Here is a 27,627-nt window from a genome sequence, read left to right as displayed (position 1 = left end):
TCTTAGAATCTAAGACTCTGGTTCACTTGTAATGCCAGAGAAACACCAATGCATTCTCTTTAGCTCCTACGGCAAATGTTACCCTAAAGATAATCTGTCATTTTCTTTTTTTAAGAGGTCCTCCTTTAATCCTTACCGCCATAAAAGCATAACACTATCTTATTGTGTACAGGTCTTTTCTTATCTTTTTACCTTGGTTTTCTTTGCAAACGCATTTTTACTGTTGTATGTGCTCATCTTGCGTTTTCATACTGTAGTTTGGAATTCTGTCTTACTTGGGTCACCTGAACCACCATGCAAGAGTTGTCGCTGTGTGCCTGGCACCTGCCATGGCTCCTCTGGTAACATTGAGGTGAAGGGATCATCTCCTGCTGTTGTGAACAAACTCACTGTCATGGAGTCTGAGCTACAAAACAGGATGTTGCCATGAGCGCTGGGACATTAGTTTAAGGGTTGATGAATTTTAACTGATCTCTGTTTTTTTTGAGTGACGAAGATCTCTAGACTAGGTATTACTTCCAGGCTCATTTTGGAATGTTTTCATATGTAGTTATGTAAAAATTGTCAAATACTATGAGTAATGCATTTCACATACCTTGTTGTTAGCCTACTGACTGCACCGTTAGTGTGAACAACTTTGTGCCTCATTTTTGTTTGAGCAGTTTGTGGCCATTGTGATTTTGCTTTTCCAGTTAATTGAACATGTTATCCTCAGCCAGGGATTAATATGCTTTGATAAGTAGGAAGTCAGCCGATTTCCAGCTGGAGTGTGTCTTCCAGAGTGGACGTGAAGTTTCTTCACTGTATAACTTTGTTGCTAGAGTCTGTGTAGAAAACTTTGCTCGTTGATACAAAACATTTTTGTGGCAGCATAAACAAGCACAAACAAGCACCATTGTCTTCTATTCAATGATACATTTACAAGCAGATCTAGAAATGATGCACATTTCCATATTGAAGTTCTTGGAATTGGGACTTTGTAGCATTACCGAAAGGATGTTTTGAGAAAGATCAGACCATAGCAGAAACGGCAAGTCTTTTGCCATACTCTTTAAGGAATGACAGCAGCTCCCTCACCCTTCGCATGTGGAAGTAGCTAGAGGAAGTCATGGCAGAATTCTCTGCAGCGGCGAAAGGTTGGAATCAAATGTAACTCAAATTATGGACTGAGTAGATGGGATTGTAAAGGGCCCATCTCCTGCGGTCACTATTTGGGCTGCCAGGAATCTTCTTTTCAATTTACCACCATTACCTCTGTGTTGTCTATGTAAGGTTCGAGTCAGTAGCTCCGGACTGTTCTCAGGAGTGTCTCATATATTGCTGGAATTGTATTGTCTGAGACGGATCAGCACGCAGCATAATGAGCTGGTTGCCACTCATGCAGAAGTTCACACTTTTGGAGTTGACGAGCTGGTTAGAGGCTCAACATATACCTTAAGGAGGTGGCTGTAATAGAAAGATTTCCAGAGGATCCCACACTTGTTGAATTGTTCAAGATGAACTGATTACGTGCGACCTACCAGGACGGATCCGAACCAGGAATAGGTTGAGCCAGAAATGGCCACAGATCTCAAAGGATCCAAGTGAGTAGAATGATTGCAAGTGCTGGTGACAGGCTAAAGACATCAGTCCACAGCCAGGATCAGGTACCATTCTGAGGTCAGCAAGTGACACTCACAGTACAGAGCCAGCACTTTGTCCCTGACAGAATCCAACCTTCCCCGGGTTTTGCTCATTAGAAAATTGGCGGTATGTATGCAGTTGTTTGGCAGCTAAGCAAAGGTAGTGTGCATTTCATGTTTTGAGATGCTTGCAATTCTGAAGCAAGAGCTGAACACTCCTCTGGTCAGGTACTCACATTATTAGAGTCCTGTCTGTAAAACCAAGTGTGGGGGGGAGGTGAGGGGGAGCAGAGAAGAAAGAAGTGAATAAGTAAAATGCGCTTTTGATATTTTTGATTATGCATGAGATGTTTCTCAGTTGGTGGAAGTTAAAAGCCATACTGAGTGATGCCCATTGTGTGCGATGTCTCGCGCTTCATTCAAGTTAAAGGCTGCTGTGGTTGTTAGTGTAAGTGATCTATCATTTTGGGTACGTGTTAATGTGCTTCAGTATGTGTCAATCGGCATTATGTGTGATACCGGATAGTGTACACTGTGTTTTCACCATCACCGTAGTCTATGAAACAGGGATCTGCTCTCTTCGTGTGCACTACTCGCTGAGACCAGCTGGACATCTCCGCTGTGAACAAGGACCTCCAGGCACTTGTAAAGTCTTAGTTTAGATTTTCTTCCCACACAACAAGCTGAGAGGGATCCTTGAGTGAGACAGAGTCCTGCTTTAAATTAAGAGCTTGTTCAAGCGGCCCAGGGACAGATGTCATTTTATGTGTTGCTCCTGCGATCTGGGTCTGTTTGCGCTGCTTGTACCCACTGTGGGTGGGAGCAACATTAATTTGTGACTAATAAAAACGAGCTAATCAACCCCATATGTGATGGGTAATGCTTTCGTAATGTCAAAATATTCCCTGACTACATGGATGCTGAAGCAGTCTCGCAAAGCCTATGCGCTGACAGTTTTGTGGACCTCGGAATCCAAGGGCCGTGAACCATCAGGATGACTCTTGGCAGCAGCAGCCACGCGCTCAATATCTCTCAGGGGGAACAGTGTGCATTCATTGGGCATTATCGGGCCACGCTCTCCTCAACCCCCTCAAACCCTCCTCCCCTTAGTTTCTGCAGTTGGCCATGCCTTGTAGTCGAGCATTGCCATTGGGCAGATTTTGGTAAAGCCAGTGTGATCCAGCTGTCCGGTTGGATCAATATATTTCGGTCTTTAAACAACGAATTCACGACAGAGAAGAGCCTGGCAGCTGCTTCTCCTTAACTAAGAGCCTATATATATATATTCACCATCCCCGACACAGAAACCTGGCATTGCGTGCACACAATATGCTTCTGTTTTTTTTCCCTTTTATTATTTACAGCTTAATTTGCATTGCAGTGAAAACATTTGGCAGCCACAACCCTCATTTATTAATTTTTCCAGCTCGCCTGCCAGTGAATTAAAGTGCAGTCCTTTCCAATCGGTTAATCTTTACGTCAGTAATTGTTGTTGGGAGAAAGTTGTGAACTTGCTTTCAGGACACCCGGTAGTAGCATTTGGGGGAATGACGCGTGGCTGCCAAGGATTCACAAGTGTACCTGGAAGTAAGACAGTTTTATCTCACAGTGTTAAAAAAAAAAAAATCGCCACTTTGGGCATTTGCCCATATCCTCATTTAAACCTGCTTTGGTGCCAATGAGACAGCGGAGGCTAAATTATAGGTTTGCTTCAGAGGTCTCCAAAATGGTTGCCACTGATTTCGATAATACCGTAGTATCAAGATACATTCTGAGTGATGCTGTTGCAGAATCCTACTTCCTTCCTCACCCTACCCCATCGTGATTTTATTTATTCTAGTCCGCAGCCTCTTAAGATTTGCACACCACGGTAACAGCAGGTTTTTGCGCAGCACTGCAGAGCTAGGCCAGGCATGTTAATGGCTGCTTAAGGTTTGCAGGCTGAAATTGGGAAGAAGTTATCGTTGTGGGTGCTACTAATTCTTGCACTCAATTAGTTATGCCGCTGTACTGCTGTTGGAAACAGAGTACTGGATTGAAAATGAAATGTGAGCCAAAGGACAAGAAAGATGCTAAGAATCCGTAATGTCTTTCAGAGCCGCATTGGGAGTAAAAGAACAATTGTGGCTCGATTGTCCCTCCTTTTATGTGCTCCCAGAGAAATTTGCTCTGGAATGTTCAGATATATATACTAGTTTGCTCGTTCTTTGATTTCAGAAAAATGGGCCTAGTGGAAATCTGACTCCATCTTTGATAAGAATGATTCAGATTGTTCTATTTGTTCACTGGTAGATCAGCTCAATTGATTATCTTTCAATGCAGTAAAGATTGAGGAGGGGAGTTAATGGGACACTGTTCAGTGGAAGATCTCCCTTAATTATCCTGGGCTGGGGGTAATGGTTTAGAGTTTTACTGAACACGAAACCTTTAAAATCATGCTCCCGTGAGTCCGAAACTCATTTTGTTTGTGCTGATGTTTCAGCTACTCTACAAGTCCTATTAAACTATGCTTCTAAGGGTGTGTGTCTTCCACAGTGAGCTGGAAGGTGGTCTCTGTTGATGTGGGCCAGCGAATGCCTGTTCATGTGTAGCGGACCCACATAAAATATGGTCTCCCATTAAAATTTAGGGTGTGGATTTTGTGTTTGAGGAAAGTTCTGAAATGACTCTAGTAGAGCCTGATTCCTCAGCAGTGCTGGCAGCATCACACGCTGCCCCAGTGATAATCATATCTGTTAAGGCGAGCGTGAAGGCTGTTCATTCTCCTTTCCTATTTCAGCCTTGCCCTCTCCGGAGAGGCTGACAGCTTGTGTGCAGCTTTGTACCAGTTTTAATGGTGGCTTAATAGAAAACCGCCTAAGAGCCATAATCATACCCAAAGCCCAACTTTTGCCATAATCTGATCCATGCATTAACTCTCCCCGATCATATAGTCTAGCCCTAAAATTAAGGCTAAGTCTGCATGGTACGATAACACTAGCTCAGCCCCTCAGTGCAACCCTTATGGTTACCATTCAGGTTACTCTTAATAATGTAGTACCATTCTCAGGCATAGTATTCATGTATATGGTTCCTTCTGTGTCGTTTTACATTAATGTAGTGGTTTCTCAGTATTGGGAGAGCATCTTCATGGTATCTATTAAGTGTTGCTAAATCATATTTTCAAATCCTCTTCACCATCCTCACAGAATCAAGTTCCCCATGCAGACCTCTGTCAGACGTCTAAGGCCCATTCCCATCAATCGCTGCCGACACTGGTCTTTTTAGATGTTCATGAGATGCAGCCACCAGTGCGTTTCTGCCCACGTTCTTAATCTGATCCTGCATACCTCAAACAAACAGCAGCAACATTGTTTCCTTCCCACAGTTGGACCGGTGAGTCTAGACTCTGTGCTATCCCCAAGCTAGCTTATATCTCACCTAGATCACAATGATTTAGCCTGCCAAAGCCCTTTCACCGGGGCGCTCTGTCTGCAGACCTGCACACTCCCCCTCCTCGCTTCCAATGGCCCTGAGACCCTCTGCTGTGGTGACCATTAAAGGCGTAAATGGCCGAAAAACTCTTCCAAGGTCACTTTCCCGCGCAATGCCCCTCATCTTACAATATTAAAAGGGAAAACTTAATCTGTGAATGTTTCTTTAGTGATTGCGTATCTTGTCATGGTTGATTTCTTACTTCCAGTTTAACAATCCTATCGCCTACTACTTTTTAAAAATGGACAGTGTTTGTCTTGCGGCAGTACAGGAAATTTCTTTTAGAAAGGTTACCCTTCACAAAATACATTTGAAACTTCTTAGTTATCTTAGAATGGTATTGGTAAGAGAGGAGTGTCTGTTGATAGGGATGAAGTGAGAAGAGGTGACTCTGTTCCCTCCGCCTTCACACAACGGTGCTTGGGGACACCAAAATCTGAAACTCACTTGAGGATCAAATCCAACACTAGTTTATCTGGTGTCCATGTGCTCCTCCTGGAAGCCAAGATTGGAAATGGTATTCTGGAAGTGATATATTTTTTTTATCTAAATCCACACCCATCCGACCACTTGACGAAATATTTGAATAGTTTAGTCCCCTTCCTGTTTCGACCACCTACTAATAAAATCTAGCTTTTATGCCACCTGTCATACAGCACACCCCGTCTGGCACTCCGCGATTAACGTTTGTTAATTTGACCTAACCTGCAATATATGGCTTCCTAGAATTCCTACTTGTGACTCTCATATCACTGTGCAGCGAGTGTTTTAACTCGCTGAATCAGCTTGTTGACAAATGTTTATTTTTTATTTTGCACCAGTGTCTTTTTTTTCTGTCTACACAAGATTATGCTTCTGCAAGTCATGCTCAATGAAAACAGGAAGTTCTTGATGTGAGAGAATTTCCATCATCAGAGCCTTCCGATTGGTTGTTTGATCAGTAGATGAAGCGTTATGTCACAAGGTTGTATCCATAGGCGTCATCCAGTACCTTTGAGTCTGAGTGCAAAATAACCTCCTACGCGATGGCCATTATTTTACTGATTTAGGTTCTTGACCGTGACATAGACTACTGAAATGTACTAGTGATGTAGAGTCGAGGGATATGTGTTTAAATAACCTCCCTTGCTCTTTTTTTGCAGATGCCTTTGTTAATAGTCAAGAATGGACGCTAAGTCGTGCAGTGCCAGAGCTCAAAGTGGTAAGTCCATTACTTCCAATATTCCTTCTTTTCTCCTCAACTGTTGACGTCCCTCTCGTTCTTTTTTGTTTCTCTCAACCATGCAGATTTCTGATTTATTTGTGTTACCCCTAGAAGAAGATAACCTTGGCACCAGACACAAATGTTTTATGTTCTTTTTGTAATGACCAGTACCTTACTAGAGGAAGACAATATAACAAAACCACTGTTTCTTTAACTTAGTCCTTTCCAATATGATGTCTCCCAGTAGTTTTTTTAAGGGCATATTGTTTTTTTGTTATGTTAGATTTGACTTGATTTGATGGTACTCCACATGGCACCAGTGAGGTCAGGGTACTAATTTATATTGTGATACTTCGTATAGTGTACTGCAAGGACCACAGAGCACCCATGATTTCTTAAAAATAACAAGCATTTGCAATGCAATAGGTCTCGCATTTACACGAGTTTGAGCTATTGACATTGCAAACGACTGCCTTTTATTTTTGGTTTTCGTTTTCAAAACATAAATAAAAGGCATTGTCATTTACAATGCCAATAGCTTAAACTCACGTAAATGCGAGACCTATTTGCATTGCAAATGCTTGTAGAGGGAGGTACTTTTAATAATTAGCAACAGAGCGTTTTGCACGTGCAAAGCCTGACATTTTTTTCACCACATGTGTGAGCACAAGCAGGCATTTCGTCCCCTTTTCGGAGCGACCAATAGATATGCAAATAATCTCTCAAGGATTTCAATATATGTAATTTCGCTTCATAAATATTCATTATTGAGAATATCTCGAAAATCGAACTGGGTTTTCAATTTGATAGGTCGCCGAGCCCAGCCATGATTTGATAGGATGTGCGTGTGTACATTAGCAGAGCTGTATTTAACACCAGTCCTTCGGGTGCTTCTGTCCATACAGAGATAGGGGGTACTTTGGTGGCGCTCTATATACGCCATTATGATAATTTATGAGTGTTTTAAACCGCGGTTTCCTTGTCATGCCGTGCGTGTAGCCGGCTGCTGAAGAAAAACGTTTACTTCGTTTCCACAGACCCTGCCTGTGGAGTTCTCGCGCAGCCAGACTTTCCCACTCATTATAATCACCAGATTTCACACAGTTTGCGTACCGTGTTAGAAGTCGTAACTGGTCACATCTCCTCTTCATCAAGGGGTAAATGTCTGATTTGCGAGACCGCCAAACAATTCCCAGTGGTTGACATATGGAGAGAAGACACCAATTAGCTCCTTCCCGCCTACAAACTGCAATTATTGTTTATGATTTTTGTCATGCTGTCATGTAAAACAAGCATTGGCATAGCCAATAGGTATCGCTTTTGGGACCTTATAAGTATTTAGTTATGCAGCAGAATATCCTTGGTGCAACAACACCAACTGTTGCATGGCTAAACACTTATAAGGTCACAAATGCGAGACCTATTGGCTATGCCAATGCGTGTTTAAACTTCTTGTATGTGCAAAAAGATGGTCACCAGACAACTTACAGATGACAAGAGTGGGGCTCTCTGGTGAGTGTATGGATTTCTGTGGAGCGAGACAGGCCTGAAGGTTTAGCCACCAGTCTCGTGGAGTGAGACCTACCCTTTGATATCTCACTGCAGGTCACGTGCGCCCGTCCTCAGCGGAAAAAAGACAATGCCATCAATAAGGACCACGCAGTCCCCCTCCCGCCCCTCTGAACATGGCGTGCCGGAGGCCGCAGGCAGGCAGACCTAGGCAAGAGCGAGCTGATGATGATGATGGTGCTAATTAAGAAAATAGCAAACATGACGTGCCCGGCATGGAAGCAATTTAAAGCCATTGGCGAGTTAACAGTCCACCCACAGGCTACTGCTGGCCTGGAAGTTTAACTAAACAAGCATTGGCCGCGCGATGTAGTAATGTAAAAAAATAAAAAAACAAGCATTGGCCGCACAGCTGCAAAAGTGAAGCGGCCGGACGAGAAGGGCGAGGGACGAAAGGAGGGGGGAGTATAGGGGTAGTGCAAGCAGAGCAAGGCTTAATGAGATAAGCATGGCAGATGGCGGCTGCGCGCGTTCACACGCACATGCACGCAAGCTTTAGGCCAGGAAAGGCTTGTGGGTAGGACTTTGTAAAGCCCCTTCCTAAAAGTCGAGCAACAGCGCATGCGCTACTGTAGGCTCGACCTAAAAAGGAATGGAAGATGCATTGGGAATCAAGCTTGCGACTTGTAAGTCACACATCTTGATAGGTGCATTAACACACCAAGCTCTACATTGTGAGACTTGTGTATGTGTGCGGTCTAAAACAAGCACTGTTCTTACATATATATGGGCTCGCTCAAAAAATGAAAGTCAGCCAACCGCAATTGAGCGGATATACCTATATTTGCGTGTCTCACTGAGCAGTTGGATGTTGTCGCTTCTTCTCATCACCGCATCCTGAATCTCATTTTGCGGCGGAAGTGCAGGGCTTTTTCAGGTCTTGGTGGGTGACAACAGCCTGTTCGCTTTCATGAACTTCATGCAGTAAGTAATGCCCCGTCGTCCCGCACGCTGCACACTTCCAGAAAAGTATGACGGATCCTCGGGACGGTCTCCTTGGTGATACAGAAGTGGATGCCTGCTTGTGCCCCGGGGGGACTGCAGGGTGCGCGTTGGTTCGGATCTGTGAGGGAAGCGGCATTTTCGTTGCTATAGCAACAAAAGGGCGTGGGACTGTCCACAGTCCCTACGGACACATTCATGCTGTCTGCTATGGACAAATGGCAAGAGCAGCCATGTTGTCCATGCAGGCGCGCGTGCATTCAGCTTTGGCTGAATCGATTACAAAAGGTGCTCTCCATGGCGAGAGCAGTGCATGCGCTGCTTTCGCCAGGCGAGACCTAAAAATGTTGTGCTTTAATAGTTAACTCTCATGCTGGAAAAATGCGTTGTTCCTTGCCCAGTGAGTGGCATGTGAAATGGAGAGTGAAGTACAGAAGTGGAGAGGTCAGTCTACCAATTCTTTGGGGCCTGCCCCTTGTCCTATGTTGCTTCACTTGCATTTGTTTTTATTTGCCCTAGATTGCATGCCTCTTTCTTTAATGCCCATGATGGACAAACATGTATTTATGTATGATGAGTGGCAGGGAAGATCGCCTACTTCCCGTCCACTGACTTACCAATTCATGCAGAGACAAACTCCTCCTTTAGCATCAGATTTCTGCAGCAATTGTTCATAAAGCCATCATCCACACAAGCAGTCCTGGCTGTGTCATGTCAAAATTTGAACACCACACTAATTGGATTTTCTCTGACCCTCCTCTGTCATGCTTATCTTATACATCAAACTAACTTGAATTCTCTTGCCTTCCTGCCTCTCTCATTAATGCTGTTCTGGACTGATGTTTTCAGAATAAGTGAGCCATCCATAATTCATGATGTTGTTACATGGATCAAGCACAGGTCTTTTTGATACTTTGCAGACTTTTAAAACATTGTAAAGTCCTGTAGGTGTCATCATAATACTTTTGTCTTAAGTAGACAATGCAGAAGGTGAAAAAAAACACAGAATTCTTCAGTCTCCAATGCCTTCTTCGGATCCTGTTGTCTGACATTACAACCGGGCCCAAGAGAGATGCTCTGTCGTTTTTCTCTTCCGTTCAATCTCCGTAGAGCTCGTCTTTTGTCCTCATGAAAATGTTCATTGCTATATTATGTTCTTCCTGTGCTTGCTGTATTCATTGATGTTTGATCAGCCAGTTCCTGTTTATCTACACTGTGCCATATTTATAACTGAAAAATAATCATTTACTATAAATAGGAAAAGAAAAATATTTCTATAAAACATTACGTTTTAATGTCTTTCTCCACTTTTCAGTTACGTCTTAATGTTATGAAGCATGGTTCTTCACTTTAAGTTCTTCCTATTTAAACAAATGGCTGTATTTTTCTGTTATAAATATGGCGCAGTGTCTAAAGGCCACTAGCGCAAGATGCCTGGGGTTTGTAAATGTGATGCTCGGAAATGGGAGAAAATGTTAATGAGTTTTATGGAATCCATATGAATATAAAGTAACTCGTCAGTTTAATTTTCTCCCATTTCAAAGTGTTGCCTTTACACACAGCAGGCATCTCACTCCCAGCGGCTGGTAGACATTGTGCCCCTTTTTATTACAAAAAAAAGTCATTATTTTAAGTGGAAGAACTCTAAAGTGCCGTAAAATGTACCATATTATGAAAATGTTTGAAGAACAGTTTTCTGCACATTAAATTTACCCATTCAAAAATGGTTGTATATTTGTGTTAAACATGCAACTGTGCCACATATGGTGAAAGGTATGTCCTGTGCTACAAGTACTTACAACACAGGCTCTGTCACCCATGCACATATATGCGCACATGTTCATACATTCCCAAAGACACCACACTCAATGACGCACATGGCAGTTTTGTCACAGTTCCCCTAGTCAAAGTATTTTGTTCAAATTATAGTATCTGGTTCTATGGACAGTAAGCTTCAAGTAAATGAAGCGGGCATAGGGTTTCTGGTAAAAATGCACGAGTTGCTTAGCCTTCAGTAGCTCACAATGATTTTCACTGATCAGAAATAGCTCTCACTGCAGAAAAGGTCGGAGACACCTGGGTTAGATTTAGCTAGTTCATATTATTGACTCCGTCTTGTGAATTACATTTTGTTTCATTTATCCCCATAGGTCTAAGTTATGGGCCCATTCGTTGTTGTGGTAATTATCTTTCTTATAAAGTCACTTTTAGTGTCACCCTTACTTATGTTAAGAGAGTTAGGGATTTTCATACTTTAGTTGATCAAGGAAACAATCTTTTGTACAGATATGCTGTGTAACAGTTACATGCAGTTTTCATACTTAAAGTGGTGCTGAACGTTCATAGCTAACATTTTAGTAATGGCCAAAACTTGCAGCAGTGTGTTCACAATTTTATGGATACTATTTAAAGTGCTTTCACATTTTCAGGCAATCAAAGCTGTTGTTGCTTTTAGTCATCTGCACTATATAGGGACATTAACATTAACATTCACATGCAAATTGTAAAATACATTATCTATTGCTGTTATGTCTAAGTTTTCCTTACCTGCAAGCCTTAGAAAATATTTATCAGAGAGGAAGACCAGAAGGCTGCATCAGCGGTACTGCTGGATAATATTCTTTTGTCCAAAATGTGTAAAGCAGTGATGTGCAAGACTGTACTTATTTACATAGAACATTGCTAACTGAACTTTGGCACCTTTGTTGATGGTCAAGTAGATTCCTCTGCATTGAAGAAATCCTTCCACATGAACATAATTTGCCTATCACCAGCTCCGTATCATTAACAAGACTTGCTAATCTTTGCAACTCATGTTAAATTTGGGAACTATCCTTGCCGAAATAAATGTGTATGTCCATAACAGTAATACATCTTGATGTGTTTCATAAAAATACTGTAGTTCAGTCAAGTAGAACAAACCGCTAGATGAACTATTCTTAATGGGTGATCACTGTGCAAGGAATTCGAAGATGGGGTTGAAGTCTAAAGGGTTATTGGGTTCTTGTTAATGTTCTAAAGATCTGATTTGAACTGTCTTCTGATGCCTATAGAGTATTTTCAATATAACTGTTCCTAACCCAGCCACCGCTTCAAAATGTTGCAGAAGTGGGAATCTGACAGTCTCCAAAGTGCAGGTCTTTGAAGAATCTTTGTTGAAATAGATACTGTTTGCTAGCATACATACAAAGGAAGATGATGAGTAATTAAGAGGTCTTTGTGTTTAGTACCACAGATTCCAGTTGTATGACTCCTGTGATTTTCAGACAATGTTGACATGATCTATCAGTACTCTTGTCAATGTTGTTTTATAGCAGTCTTGCCCTCAGTGTCCACCACGCTCAACATTACCCTGTTATCCCACCTCACAATGACTCAAGGTCCAGATAAAAGTACTGCGCAAACAACTATTATTATTGATATCTTGGTTTATACCTCTGTCCCCAAGCCGAGGATCCAGCATTTGAAATGAATCATTAAATGTTTGGCTGTTGACTCTGTTGCCTGTGCACCATGTGTTGAACAGATTAATATATGTGGCTTACTCCCGGATAGCGTTAGTATACCTTAGCTACGTTTGTTTGAAATGAAAGTGGCGTGGATAACATTGGGAGTCTATTGTACAATGCAGAGACCTCTGGAGATGTATGGGTAAAGCCTTGATGGATGCATCAGGAAGTGAGGGTCAACAAAAGCCTCGCTTGGATCTCCAGTGGGTTGAAGAAACTTGGCAAAAGCATATACTAAAGCTTCGATGTTTACACAAGAGGGAAACGCTTACCAAAGTTATTGCTGATGGTTCCAATGTCTATGATAGATTTAACAAACATTTGCAATGCAATAGGTCTCGCATTTGCGAGAGTTTAAGCTATTGGCATTGTAAATTATTTGTGTTTCGCGAACCAACACATATATAAAAGGCATTGTCATTTCTAATGCCAGTAGCTCAAACTCTCGCAAATACAAGATCACTTTAATGGTGGCCGCACACCTTTCTTTAGACGCTGCTTGCAATAGCAATAGCTGTGTCTAAAGAAAGAGGCGAGGTCACCATTAAAGTGAAAGCTTGTGCTTTAAAAAAAAAACATTTGTGAAGTTCACAAACAAATGTTTTTTTTTTTCAAAATAAAAGCGCCCATGCCGTGCTTTCAGTTTAATGGCAAAAAAAGAGATGATGTATGGAATGCCGAATTGATCAAACATTCACCCCCAGTCACAGATCTGGGTTAAATCCATTGTTTTTTTTGAAAGCCACGCCATTCCAGTTTAGACCCAGCCATATGAAAATCAGTCTTGACCCTGTGTCCCATGAAAACAGTCCAGCCTGAGCTTCCAGGCCAGGTCCTCCCTGGGCCGCAAATAAGCATTCTTGGATCGGTTTCTAGGTAACAACCCTCATCAGCCAGGCTATCTGGAATCTGGTGGCGTAGCGAGTACGGGACCCACTTCTGGTCATATTCTTCCCACTTAGAGTGACAATTGTTGAAAGAACATCTCCTTGTGTTTGCTTCAGTTTAAACACGGCTCGCTGTTCCTGAATACGGTGAGCAGCGTCTAAAGAAAGGGGCGTGGCCTCTATTAAAGTGAAAGCATCTTAGGGGTGCTTTCAATGAAAAAGATAAGTTTTCGTAGGGCGGCAGCGAAAGTTAATGCGGACCGTTCTGACAAATACAATAAATAAAGAAGCGCGGTCTTAATAGCGGACCGTGCTGCCAAATTAAATAAAGAGTTTAACAACAGAGGGTCTGGCTCTAATCAGCAAGGCTGAGCTTCTATCAAAATGCAACAAACACCTTGCCTGTACTAATATTTGTTTGAAGAATAAATCACCAAGGTGACAACAACCAAATTAATGTCACCCTCCTTCAAAATATTCCAAAAGATATTTTTTTATTTAAAAAATATTTTATTTACTCCAGTATTGGAACTTTCGTAGATTCCCATAGCTTGTATCATTCCACGTCATCAGAATGGGAGTCCCCGGTAAATAAAAAATATCATAGCAGTAGGTACAAAAAAAGAAAAAAGGTCTATGCCTCAACTCATTTTGTAGCATATCCACCTCTTTTTGTAACAGAGACCAAAAACACTGTACAACCAATCAGAACAGCCCTGAGAGAGACTCAGATTTTCTACCGCACGTTGTGCAAGGGAGTCTCCACTGAGCTCTGCTCAGTTTTCTTCATTTCTTCAACTTCAAAATCTTCATTATGTCTGATAAGGAAAAGAAGGCTTTATTCAAGGCTTGTGCCACCTGCTCTAAAAAGAGGCTTTATGTGGAGGACAAACAGACTGTATTTATTGTTTGTACCCGGACCACAAGGCTACTGACAGCAAGATTTGTAGAACCTTCTCTACAAAAACCTTGAGGGACGTTTTCTCACCTGGGTGCAAAAATTGAATTCCCGGAAAGACCCTGTTTCAAGTCACAGTGATGATGCCTCCTCTGCAACATCTTCGAGGAGATCACAGAAAAGGGGTAGGTCTTCTCCTTCAACTTCTTCAGACCCCCCTGCCAAAGCCTTACAAAAGACCTCTGATAGGTCTGACAGGCGTAGTCCCATCAAATCTCCTCAAAGAGGTGTAAAGGAGTGGGAAGGACTGGTTTCTGAGGGGTCATCTGGTAAGAAGACGAGCCATGGGTCTTCTGTTTCACTTCCGCCCTCTGAGAAACAGAAAATATTTTTAAAAAACAGCCTCTGTCCCACCTGAGGAAAAAGCTGACAGGAAAATTCGTTCGTCGACGATGACTACATTCGTTCCGTCGACGGCAGCTTCGAAAATTCAACCGGCGTCGACGTCTGCTCCGTCGACGGGCTCGTCGACGAGAGCATCATCGTCTCCATTGACTTAGTCGACAACGACTTCGACGACGCCACAAACTGAGATACCTTTCAATATGTCATTGACGCCTACGATGACTACTTCCACGTCGACGAGGATGACGACCATGATGGTGTCGACGGTGACCACGTCGACAGCTTCCAGTCTCATAGTGACGACGGTCTCGACGATGGTTCCGTCGACAGTGTCCTATTTGTCGTCGACAGTCCAAACTTCGTCACCGGTGACTCCGTCGACAACCTCGTGGACGATACAAAAAGTGTCAATCACGATAAGAAGACGTCGCATTACCCCGGAAATGACTTCTCCAAGGAAAGTAACACCACTGCCTCCTGCTCTCCTTTTGGAAGAGGAGTTTTCAGAGGATGACGACGGCCTTACGGGGATGCAAATAGTCCATCCCAATTGCATGTAAAGTATCAGGACTCAGACTCTGAGGACTATTATATGGAACAACAGCAAAATCTGCCTCAATCTAGGTCCCAAGATCAGTAACAACAGGAAATAGTCTGCATGCCGTCCTCACTCATCACCGACCTCCAATTCATGCTGTCGGACTACAGAAAGAGATTTCCGACTCAGTCTTCCGGCCAAGAGACAGGACAAGTGCCTCCACCTCTCCCTCCGACTCAATCTCCTTGTCCGGTTGCACCTCCTCTTCCTCAAACTCCGGTACCGGAGCTAACGGAACCGCAACAGAATGTGGTCACTGTTCAGGATGACTCCTCGGATGATGACCATTGCACTGTATCAGTCCCAGACCCGGATAGGGACTGGGATGATTACATTATTCCGGATCCCGCCTCTCCATCTCCTGATCCGTCAGATTCTCCTCCAGCGGATATCGGAGGATTTCACAATTTAATGGAAAGAGCTTCAAAACGTTTTGATCTGCCCATTCCATCGGTACAATCGGAATGTTTCTTATATGACTTCAGAGAACCTTACTGGAAGTCTGTTTGATCTATCCCAATAGCGGGCCATGTCTGGGATGAGGGGATAAAGGTAATGAAGTTGCCAGCAACTGTCATGCCTGTCCTTCCTCGACTGGAGAAGAAATACAAAGGTTCGAGGCATGTGGGCTGCTGAATTCATATCTGTGCATAGATCGCCGCCTAGTGTTGGGTCCGGATGTTTGCACGTTGTTGTCCTGGAAGAGTCTTCGAAGTATCCTTGGATAGGTGACTCCTCCCCTGGACTACAGTGCGCATGGGCATCCTCTCCATCCTCAGCTTGTTTTTTCCCGCCATTGGGTTCGGATCTGCTATCTTAGCTCAAGTTAGGAAAAACTTTGTCGAGGCCAAAAGGCCTTTAGTTCCCGTCGGTACTGTTTTCTCGATCGGTTTCGATACTACCTTTGTTAGTTTACTAACTTTCAGTACCGACTTTTTCGCATCTTACCTGCCCATCGACGATGGAATCGAGGACACCATTCAAGAGGTGTCCGGTATGCAATGCGAAATATCCCCACATCGACGTCCATCCGGTGTGCAACAAATGCCTTTCGCCGGATCACGACGAATCTACATGCATGGCCTGTGCCCGGTTCCGTTCCAAGAAGACTCTACGGAATCGACGAGCGGCGAGACTCGAAGCGCAGCACGCGGCACCGGCCCCGGCAGACATCTTCAACGAGACCGAAGATGTCGAAGAATTGGAGATCCTACCTCCAGTCCCGTTTCCGAACACGACTCCGGATCGGACGACGTCGACGAATCACTCTTTCGCAGAGATGAAGACGACACCGAGGTAGGAGACTACGATGAGGTCTTAGGGGCCGAAGAGAGTAGCTCCAATGACGAGCAAGGCCTACCCGTTCAGACCGAAGAAAGCCCAGTGCCACAGTCTATGGCTCCGGTCGAGGGATCGCCTTAGGGCCTTACCCGAGACCTATCCCGCAGTTCTTCGGGCCCGGCCTCGGACATTCAGCGGCAGCCATTATTACCTAAACCGGCTGGTTTCCCTTCTACCAAACCGAAAGCTGCACCGGTTCAATTGAAACCGAAACCAAAAGTGGCGCTGGTCGGATCGAGGCCTTCCACGCCTTCGACGCCAGCGAAACGCGTCGGCACCGACCGCACCAAGCGAGACTTTGGTGCCGAACTTGAAGCGGCCGACGTCGGAGTCGACATACGGAAAAAGGCCTTCGGTGCCAACAAACCTGCTCGGCTCCCGGCGCTGACGCCATCGACTCCGACACCAAAGGTCACACTGCCTGCTGCGTCTCATATCGCTTCCACGGCAACACCAAAGACTCATGCATCGAAGACGTCGACGGCCATTCCCGCCCCTCGACTCGATGACCCACCGGCGCCGAAAAAGTCCACGGCCGCCTCTACACACTTGGTCGGCGCTAAAGCCTCAAGGGCGCTCCAAGTGCGACCCGTTGCAGCACAAAGCAGCAAAACCAAAACAGTCCTCCAGGACACGTCGGGCTCCGGCCCAATAAAAGCTCCAGCAGCCTCTTCGGCGCCAGCCAACATTACTTTTGGCCTGCCTCCATCCACGGCCCCGAAAATGTTCCAACTCAGGACATGGGTCACCCACACCACAACTACACCTGCTGAGACGTCTCCGTCACATTTCATCGACGCCAACACCGGCAGGATGGTTATCCACGAACGGAGGATAACTTCGGAGCCACCTTTGGACCCTTTCCTGATCCCACTAAAAAGAAAGCTGCCTGTGGACTCTGAACCTGTCCTTTGCGAATCTTTCAACTCGCCCTACCAGGATCCACAATCATTCTCTCCCACACACTCCTACACGGATGCGTTGGAGGACTACATGGGTGACCAAGTCCCCTACCACGGAGACATAGACCCTGATGACCAACAGGACCCTGATCAAACTTGGGGCGACCCTGTAGACCCGGGTGCACCTCTTGACGCACAGGACCCACAACTCTATGGGGCGAAAACATCTCCCACTTAGGACACTGCAGCGTTCAACGCTCTTATTGAACGTGCTGCGAATAATCATGGAGTGCAGCTTCACTCTGACACCGTCGAGGACGACTTTCTTATAGACACCTTCGCATCCTCAGAAAGGCATGTAAAAACTCTGCCCATGTTGAAAGGAGTCCTCAAACCAGCCAAGGACATCTTCAAAGAACCCACCAGGGCACGGGTGTTAAACCCCAGGATCGATAAGCAATACAGATCGGCGCCTGGGGACCCTACTTAAATCAGAGGCCAATGACCACTAGACTCCATTGTCGTAGCGAATGCTCGCAAGAGGGCACACTCGCAAACGACAGGTGACGCTCCTCCCCCGGACAAAGAGTCCAAGGTGTTAGAGACCTCTGGCAAGCGAGTTGCCGCCCAGGCTGCCAACATATGGCGCATAGCCAACACTCAAGCGCTCCTCGCTCGCTACGATAGAGCGCACTATGACACATTGGAGCAACTACTCCAACATCTCCCTGACCCGTTCAAAGAAGGTGCAGAAATTCTTATCAGAGAGGGACAGCTACTCACAAATGCTTCCATCAAGTGTGCACTAGATGCTGCAGACACAGCTGCCAGGGCCATAAACACAAGCGTCATGCTGCGACGACATGCCTGGTTGCGAATCTCCGGATTCAAACCTGAGGTGCAAAATAATATACTCAACCAACCTGTCAACCCCGACTATTTATTCGGGCCGGAGGTTGACACCGCCCTTGAGAAAATAAAAAAGGACACGGACACTGCAAAGTCCATGGGGGCTCTCCAGACTCAGTCCTTTCGGAGCAGCTCCTTTCGTCGCCCCGGAAATAGAGGAGCAGGTAGAGGACAGGGGTCACAGCAGACATACAACAAAGGCAATACCCAAACCACCTACGATAAAAACACCCGGGGTGGATATCGTGGCTCCAGTACAAAGGGCAGAGGACGCGGCTACGGCAACACCAGGTCCTCCCCCAAGAACAAGCAGTGACGCCCTCTCCCTTCCTCCCGACCACATAACACCTGTCGGGGGAAGGCTACAAAGGTTCCTGTCCACGTGGAACTCCATCACCACGGACAGGTGGGTCAAAGATATTGTCAAATACGGTTACTGTCTAGAGCTAACCTCCACTCCACCCACAATACCTCCAAGAAACCGTCCTATGTCCTCAGAGCACTTAACGCTCTTACAGCAAGAGGTGCAAAGTATGCTTCTAAAAGGCGCTATAGAGGTCGTACCCGTCCACGAGCAGGGTACGGGAGTGTACTCCCTCTACTTTTTAATACCGAAAAAGGACGGGTCACTCAGACCTATACTAGACCTAAGACCCCTGAACCGGTACATTCTTTCCGAGCACTTTCACATGCTCACTCTCCAGCAAGTCCTTCCGCTTCTCAAGCAGGGAGACTTCCTGGCCACACTGGACCTCAAGGATGCGTATTTCCACATACCCATTCACCCCTCACACAAAAAATACCTCAGGTTCACTGTTCAGGGACAGCACTATCAATTCAAAGTCCTGCCCTTCGGCGTGACAACAGCACCCAGGGTTTTCACAAAGTGCCTAGCTACTGTGGCGGCACATCTACGGAGGCAGCACATACACGTCTACCCCTACCTGGACGACTGGCTCGTTCAAGCGAAGTCAGCCCAGCAATGTGCCAACCACATGTCCCGCACCATTCACCTCCTTCACAGTCTGGGATTCTCACTAAATTACCCAAAATCCCATCTCCAGCCCGCACACGTACAACAGTACCTGGGTGCGACTATAGACACTCTGGCGGCCACAGCTCAGCCAAATTTAGTGAGGATCAACAGCATGCAAATGCTGATTTCCAAGTTCAAACCCCAACACTCCCTTCCTGCGCGAGTGTTCATGCAGTTGATAGGCATGATGGCCTCCTGCATTTTCATAGTCCCGCAGACGAGATTACATATGCGCCCGCTTCAGGAGTGCTTAGCACGTCAGTGGAATCAGGCTCAAGGACAGTTGAAAGACCTAGTGTTGGTGAGCGGTCGGGCATACAACTCTCTGCATTGGTGGAATCCACAAAACCTTTGCAAGGGCCGACCGTTCCAAGAGCCTGTTCCACAAATAGTACTGACAGCGGACGCATCTCTCCAGGGATGGGGAGCTCATGTACTCCACTACACAGTGCAGGGACTATGGACGACACAACAGAAGAAGATGCACATCAACCTTCTGGAACTGATGGCAATCTTCCTGGCCATGAAGGCATTCAAAGTACATCTGTGCAACAAAGTCGTGTTGATCCGGACGGACAACATGACCGCAATGTACTACATACAGAAGCAGGGAGGAACGCACTCTCCACAGTTGTCTCATCTGGCTCAGAGCATGTGGAAGTGGGCCATTCAGAGGAACATGTTCCTCATGGCGGAACACCTCCCCGGCAAGGACAACCAGATGGCGGATCTGCTCAGCAGACACAGCCACCAGATGCACGAGTGGGAGTTACACCCATCAGTACTCCAGCCGTACTTCCAGCAGTGGGGTCATCCAGAGATAGACCTGTTCGCCACAAGCGAAAACGCAAAATGCCAAAGCTTTGCCGCCAGGTTCCCACATCCGCAGTCGCAGGGCAATGCGATATGGATGAACTGGTCCGGCAGATTTGCGTACGCTTTTCCCCCAGCGCCGTTGATACCGCTGGTGGCTCGCAAACTCAGACAACACTCCCTGACACTCGTCCTAGTTGCTCCTACGTGGGCACGCCAGCCATGGTACACCACCTTCCTCGAACTTTCCGTGGTGCCGCATCAAAGGCTGCGGATCAAACCCGCGCATTTGACGCAGAACCATGGAGAGATTCAGCACCCAGATCCGCAACAGCTGAACCTGGCAATCTGGCTCCTGAAGTCCTAGAGTTTGGCTACCTCAACCTGCCACCTGACTGTATGGACATCATCAAGGAGGCCAGGAGACCCACTACAAGAGCTTGCTATGCAGCCAAATGGAAAAGGTTCGTCATTTATTGCGGTAATAATGACATTAACCCGCTGGACGCATCCATCCAAAACATCATTTGTTACCTCTTACACCTATACCGATGCAAGCTGGCGTACACCTCTATACGTGTCCATTTGACCGCAATATCAGCCTATCTGCAAACCAGGCAGCACCTCTCACTATTCAGAGTGCCTGCCATCAAAGCATTCTTGGAAGGACTCAAACGAGTCATTCCACCAAGCCACCCACCGGCTCCAATGTGGAACCTCAACCTGGTCCTCACACGCCTGATGGGTCCACCCTTTGAACCTCTCCACTCATGCGAGATTCAATTCCTCACCTGGAAAGTAGCTTTCCTGGTAGCGATCACTTCTTTAAGAAGAGTTAGTGAACTCCAGGCACTAACAGTTCAAGAGCCATTTATACAGGTTCACGCCAACAGGGTCGTACTACGTACCAACCCCAAATTCATGCCCAAGGTAATATCGCAGTTCCACATGAATCAAACCATTGAACTGCCCGTTTTCTTCCAAAACTCACAAACTGTCGCGGAAAGGGCACTCCACACACTAGATGTCAAAAGGGCCCTCATGTATTACATCGACAGGACTAAACCCTTTAGGAAGACAAAACAACTGTTCGTTGCCTTTGCCCCACACCACAAAGGTAACACCATCTCCAAAGCAGGGATAGCCAGATGGATAGTTAAGTGTATCCAAATTTGTTATCAAAAGGCAAAAGACACATTAACTATTCCCCCACGAGCCCACTCAACACGTAAGTTAGGGGCCTCCATGGCTTTTCTAGGAAATATTCCCCTGCATGATATATGTAGAGCAGCCACCTGGTCCACTACACACACATTTACCAAACACTATTGTGTAGATGTGCAATCAAAACAGCAGGCAGCTGTAGGACAGGCTGTTATCAAAACCTTTTTTCAGACCGCTGCAGCTGGCACTGGTAGCCGCCGCTAATAGAGGGCACTGCTATATATTCTATGCACAGATATGAATTCAGCAGCCCACATGCCTCGAACTGAATATGCTACTTACCAGTATGCATCTGTTCTTGGCATGTAGGGCTGCTGACATTCATATCGCCCTCCCTCCTCCCCGGCGCCTGTAGCAGCTGCAGCTCTCAGAATTACTGTAAGCATGGTCATCACTTTCTGTATCTACTCCATCACTGCCACAATGGCGAAAAACAATCTGAGGATGGAGAGGATGCCCATGCGCACTGTAGTCCAGGGGAGGAGTCACCTATCCAAGGATACTTCGAAGACTCTTCCAGGACAACAACGTGCAAACATCCGGACCCAACACTAGGCGGCGATCTATGCACAGATATGAATGTCAGCAGCCCTACATGCCAAGAACAGATGCATACTGGTAAGTAGCATATTCACTCCAGAGGATAGACCTGTTTTTCTGGTCAGCCAGCCGAAACCCGACTCGGTAATTTCACAAGTGGCCCAAAGAAAATCAAAGAATCCGGCGGCACCTTGTACCACACCCCCGAATAAAGAAGGAAGACGACTAGATAAGGTTGGGAAGAGGTTTTCTTCTATGTCCAGCCTCCTGGTCAGAGCGGCCAATGCCTTGGCTATTCTTGGACGATATGATCGCCAGATGTGGTGTGATCGATCCCCGTATTTAGACCACCTACCCGAGGAATCGAAGGCTGAAGCCAAGAAAATCTTGCAAGAGGGAGAACGTTCATCCTCTGAAATAATTGATTGTGCAATGGATATTGCTACTACAGCTTTCCGCACTCTCGCAGGAGCAGCAATCCTTCGGCGGCAAGGCTGGCTTCCGGCCACCTGGTTTAGTCCGGAAGTCCAAAACAAGATCCTGGATCTACCGTTGATGGGGAGATGCTATTTGGAAAGCACATTGACGAGGCGCTGCAGGATATAAAGAAGGACATGGAGACTGCAAAGTCCCTTGGGACTCTGCAATACCGCAAGGTTCCTTTCCGTGGAGCGAGAGGACGAGGTTTTTCTTCATACAGGAGTGGATACCAACAACAGCGCTATTCCTCCTGTTCGCAGCCCTCTCCGTCTTACAGGCCTCAATATTCACAACGTCGAGGCCAATCGTCGTCTTTCTCTCGACCATCCTCTAGAGGACGACAAGAGCGCCAGGGGAGGGATTTCTGTTAAGCGCCAGTAGCGGCTTTCTGGCTTTTTCTACTGTTCCTTCGTCCCTTGTTACACCAGTGGGGGGCAGGATATCACAATACTTCCACAACTGGCAACTTATAACATCAGACCAGTGGGTCCTCAATATCGTCTTGTCAGGCCATACACTGGAGTTTCAACACCACCCCCTATCCAGAGCCCCTCGCGCCACCGAATCCAAACATCTACACCTTCTACGTCTGGAAGCCCACCAACTACTTCTTAAAGGAGCGATAGAGCCGGTGCCTCGATCTCAGCAAGGCAAGGGATTCTATTCCCAGTTCTTTCTCGTTCCCAAAACTGTAGAAAAATGGCACCCGATTTTAGACCTGAGGGAGCTAAACACCTATCTCATAAAGCTCTCTTTTCGGATGGTATCCCTACAGGACATTTTGCGGCTCCTCAATCCAGGGGATTACATGGCCACCATGGATCTCTAGGACGCATACTTCCATGTTCCCATCCATCCGGCCCACAGGAAGTTTTTACGCTTTACAGTAGCCAAGAGCCACTTTCAATTCAAGGTCCTGCCTTTCGGACTCCGATCCGCACCGCGGATAGTTACGAAGATCTTAGCCCCAGTCGCAGTGTTTCTCAGAAAACAGACTCTACGGGTTTTTCCTTACCTGGACGACCGGTTGGTGAAAGCACCGTCTTATCAAGCAGCATCAGAAGCAGTCGAAAGATGCACTCAACTCTTCAGTCTCCTGGAACTTCAGCTCAGCAAGGGAAAGTCAGTCCTCTGCCCGTCCAGGTCGGCCAAGTTTCTAGGTGCTATTCTGGACACAACTTGTTGCAAAGCGTTTCCATTAGAAGAAAGGCAGAAAAAGCTGATAACCTCCGCCCGTTGGTTACAAACAAGAGGGTCTCTGTCTGTTCGCCTTTACAAGTCTCTTCTAGGATCGATCTCATCCTGCATTCCCTTAATTCCGCATTGCAGGCTACAAATGCGCCCGCTCCAAGAGCAATTGGATTTTCAATAGCGCCAAGCAGAAGGCTCTTTCGACGACAAAATAGTGATAAATCTGCTTATGAAAGAGGCGGCCACCTGGTGGACGATCAGAGACAATATCTCTCAGGGTCTCACCTTCACAGTCATTCCAGCTCCTCTAATACTTACAACAGGCGCCTCTCTAGAAGGCTGGGGAGCAGTCTTACAAGGCCTTCAGGTGAGCGGCCGCTGGCAGCCCGAGCAACGCCTTCTCCACATCAACCTGTTGGAGCTGAGAGCGATTCGTCTGGCTTTACAGGCTTTCCTTCCGAAAATCCGAAGATCCACCGTCCTGCTCCGTACGGACAAAACGACGGCCATGCATTATGTGAACAAGCAGAGTGGTACAAGGTCTCGTCTGCTATCCAAGGAAGCTCAGGAGCTTTGGGAGTGGATTATACAACATCAGATCTCTCTTTCAGCAGAGCATCTTCCAGGTGCCCTCAACAAGACGGCGGATACGCTAAGCCGTCTTAAATCTGTGAGCCACGAGTGGGAATTAGACCAGCGCACTCAGGAAAGAATTTTCAATCTCTGGGGCACTCCGTCCATAGACCTGTTTGCCACTCCGGAGAACAAGAAATGCCGACTCTACGCAAGCAGGGAAAAACATCAGGGATCATTGGGGAATGCGCTATTGATGGGCCTGGTCAGGCGCCTTTGTTTACGCTTTTCCTCCGATTCCACTAATTCCAAGACTACTCAAGAAGCTCAAAACAGAACCATGCAGGATGATTCTGGTGGTCCCGGCATGGCCCCGCCAGTTTTGGTTTACAGAGCTTCTCCTTCTCTCCCTGGATCGTCCAATTCATCTGCGTCCAAGTCCCTCTCTGTTGACGATGTCCTAGGGCCAAGTGGTACATCTGGATCCGGGCTCGCTTCAGTTAACAGCGTGGCTCCTGAGCACAGAGAATTTCAAAACCTAAATATCCCACAAGAATGTAGAGTGGTGCTAACTCAGAGCCGCGCGTCTAGTACGAATAAGACCTATCGCTTGAAATGGAAGCGTTTCTGCCTGTGGTGCCGCCAAGAGAACATTCATCCTTACTCTTCTGCTCCTCATCAAATCTTGCCATACATTTTAACTTTAGCTAAATCAGGGCTCGCTCATTCCTCTAGCAAAGTGCACCTGGCAGCTATCTCTAAATTCAGACGGACATCTTCTGGCCCTTCCCGCTGGTCGGCAAGAATTGTGAAACAATTTTTAAAAGGACTTTTTAGAGTTTTCCCACCAGTTAGACCTCCACCACCTATGTGGCAGCTCAACTTAGTCCTTACCCAACTCATGAGACCGCCTTTTGAGACAATTCATAGGGCGGACCTTAAATTCCTCTAATGGAAAGTGGCCCTCCTTCTCGCTTTAACATCAGCCAGGAGGGTAGGTGAACTACACGCTCTCACTATCAAGGATCTATTCTTACAGTTTAAAAAGGACACTCTGATTCTGAGGACAAATCCAAAATGTATCCCGAAAGTCCCTTCGGACTTTAATTTGAATGAACCAGTCCTTCTCAAATCCTTTTATCATCGACCTGCAACTCCAGCGGAAAGGTCTCTTCGTTCTTTGGATGTTCAAAGGTGTTTAAAATTCTATCTCCAACACACCAAGGAATTTAGAAGATCTACACAGCTCTTTGTCACTTTCAGTGCCCCTCGCAAGGGTCTCCCTCTTTCGAAGCAAGGGGTTGCACGATGGATTGCCAGCGCAATCCAATACTGTCACCAAGCGGCCGGTAAGCACCTAGAAGGGCGGGTCTGGGCGCATTCTGCAAGATCCGTTTCTTCTTCTGTGGCTCTCTTCGCTAGAGTGTTGATCAAAGACATTTGCAGGGCAGCTACATGGAGCAGTGCCCATACTTTCACGAGACATTACTGCTTGGACTCTTCCAGGCGTAGTGATGCAGCAGTGGGACAGGCAGTCTTGAGGAATCTCTTCCAGTAAGCGATGAGCTTTCCCTTCCAACCCTCCTTCATGTTATTGGTTTTGCACATTTTGTATCTAATGATATTTACTGACTGGTGTTTTGGTAACTTGTATGTCTTATGATAATATAGACATGGCAAAGTTATGCAGTGTATTATTACACAAAATGTGCGTTTTTTCTAACTGCTGACTATTCTGATACAAGCTATGGGAATCTATGAAAGTTCCAATACTGGTGTAACAAAACAAGTTACTTACCTGTAACTTTGGTTCTCCAGTATTGGTAACTTTCATAGATTCCCATGCGCCCACCTTCCTCCCCTGGGAAAGCTCAGCCTCTAGCATCTTCTGTTATACTGTTAAACAACGGTTACGAAAATCTGATGCTCTGAGGCTCAGGAGGGTTCTATGGGGTGAAGCTGTTCTGATTGGTTGTTCAGTGTTTTTGGTCTCGCCTACAAAAAGAGGTGGATATGCTACAAAATGATATGAGGCCTAGGCCTTTTTTCTTTGTTTGTACCTACTGCTATGGTATTTTTTATTTACCGGGGACTCCCATTCCGATGACGGGGAATGATGCAAGCTATGAGAATCTATGAAAGTTACCAATACTGGAGAACCATAGTTACAGGTAAGTAACTTGTTTTCATACATCTTATCACGTGTAACATGTATCACAATTCAAAATTGCACAAATACACCACAAACCAATATTAAACAAAACAAACACTTAACCCCTTCGATGCTCATGACGGAATGGTTCCGTCATGAGCATCGGTGCCCCTGTGCTCATGACGGAACCTTTCCGTAATGAGGCCAGGGGCACGAAATCCCTCTGCTGCAGACAGCAGAGGGATTTCTATTTAATCCCTTTGACCTTGGGAGCTGGGGAAGAGCTTCCCCAGCTCCGGAGGCCCCCTCCCTGGTTTCTGTGCAATGAAGATCAGCGCGCACGTCGCGCTGTCTTCATGGCACAGAAACCGAAACTAAAATGAGCCTTTAGGCTCATTTCAGTTTCACTTTGTATGTGCTCAGGGGGCTATCTCAGCCCCCCGGGCACGTAGAAAAACGGGAGAGGTATCATTGGAAAGGGGAGAATCACCCCTTTCCAATGGTACCCCTCCCCAGTGGATCCCTGCTTGGGGATCGCCCCAGGAGGGCGACCCCCAAGCAGGGATCCACCCACTAGACACCAGGGAGGGGGAGCGGCCCCTTAGGCAAGGGCTTTTGCTCCCCCCCCAAATATTTTTAGCGTCATTTAGTCTTTTTGCCCCTGGGGGGCAGATGAGGGCAGTAGCCCTCAATCTGCCCCCCCCGGGGGGGCAAAAAGCCTACCAGACACCAGGGATATTTACTTTGCGCACATCATTTTTTAGGGTGGGGGCTGCCCATGAAGGGCATGTCCATGCCCCCACCCCGCATAATGTACAGCCTTTCTGCCCCCCCTGGGGGGCAGATGGTGGCATTAGCCCCAAATCTGCCCCCCCGGGGGCAAAAAGCCCAGTAGACACCAGGGATTTTTTAGGCAAGTTTTAATTAGGGTTGGGGCATTGGCATGCCTGTTTTGGGCAGCCCCCACCCTAATTAAAATTTGCCCAAAAAACTCCCTGGTGTCTTGTGGACTTTCTGTCCCCCCTGGCGGGCAGATGGGGGCATTAGCCCCCAATCTGCCCCGCCGGGGGGCAAAAAGCCCACAAGACACCAGGGATTTTTGGGGGGCAAATTCGAATTAGGGTGGGGGCTCCCAATATGGGTATGCCCCCACCCACCCTCCGCAAAAATGACATCCTTTCTGCCCCCCCTGTGGGGCAGATGGGGCAGCAGCCCCAATCTGCCCCCCAGGGGGGCAAAAAGCCCACTAGATGCCAGGGATTTTTTGGGCAAATTAATATTTAGGGTGGGGACATCGGCATGCCCGATTTGGGCAGCCCCCAACCTAATAAAAATTTACCAAAATACCTCCCTGGCAT

General features: G+C 46.4%; 1 protein-coding gene and 1 pseudogene across 5 annotated transcripts in view; one reads left to right on the top strand and one right to left on the bottom strand.

Moving 5' to 3' along the window:
* The window catches only part of AGAP1 (ArfGAP with GTPase domain, ankyrin repeat and PH domain 1), a 1,249,585-nt gene that overhangs the window by 491,542 nt on the left and 730,416 nt on the right, over nt 1-27,627 (top strand). For all 5 annotated transcript variants that reach the window (XM_085645106.1, XM_085645103.1, XM_085645105.1 and 2 more), the window contains exon 2: nt 6,239-6,297. In XM_085645106.1, the coding sequence (XP_085501232.1) occupies nt 6,239-6,297 (59 nt within the window). The remainder of the gene's footprint in view (nt 1-6,238; nt 6,298-27,627) is intronic.
* On the bottom strand, nt 27,437-27,508 carry LOC146861065 (small nucleolar RNA SNORA17; annotated as a pseudogene).

Source organism: Triturus cristatus, chromosome 3_1 (assembly GCF_964204655.1).
Source record: "Triturus cristatus chromosome 3_1, aTriCri1.1, whole genome shotgun sequence".
In the NCBI taxonomy this organism is placed as follows: domain Eukaryota; kingdom Metazoa; phylum Chordata; class Amphibia; order Caudata; family Salamandridae; genus Triturus; species Triturus cristatus.
The sequence above is the reverse complement of the archived record's forward strand: the minus strand, read 5'-3'. Positions and strand labels throughout refer to the sequence as shown.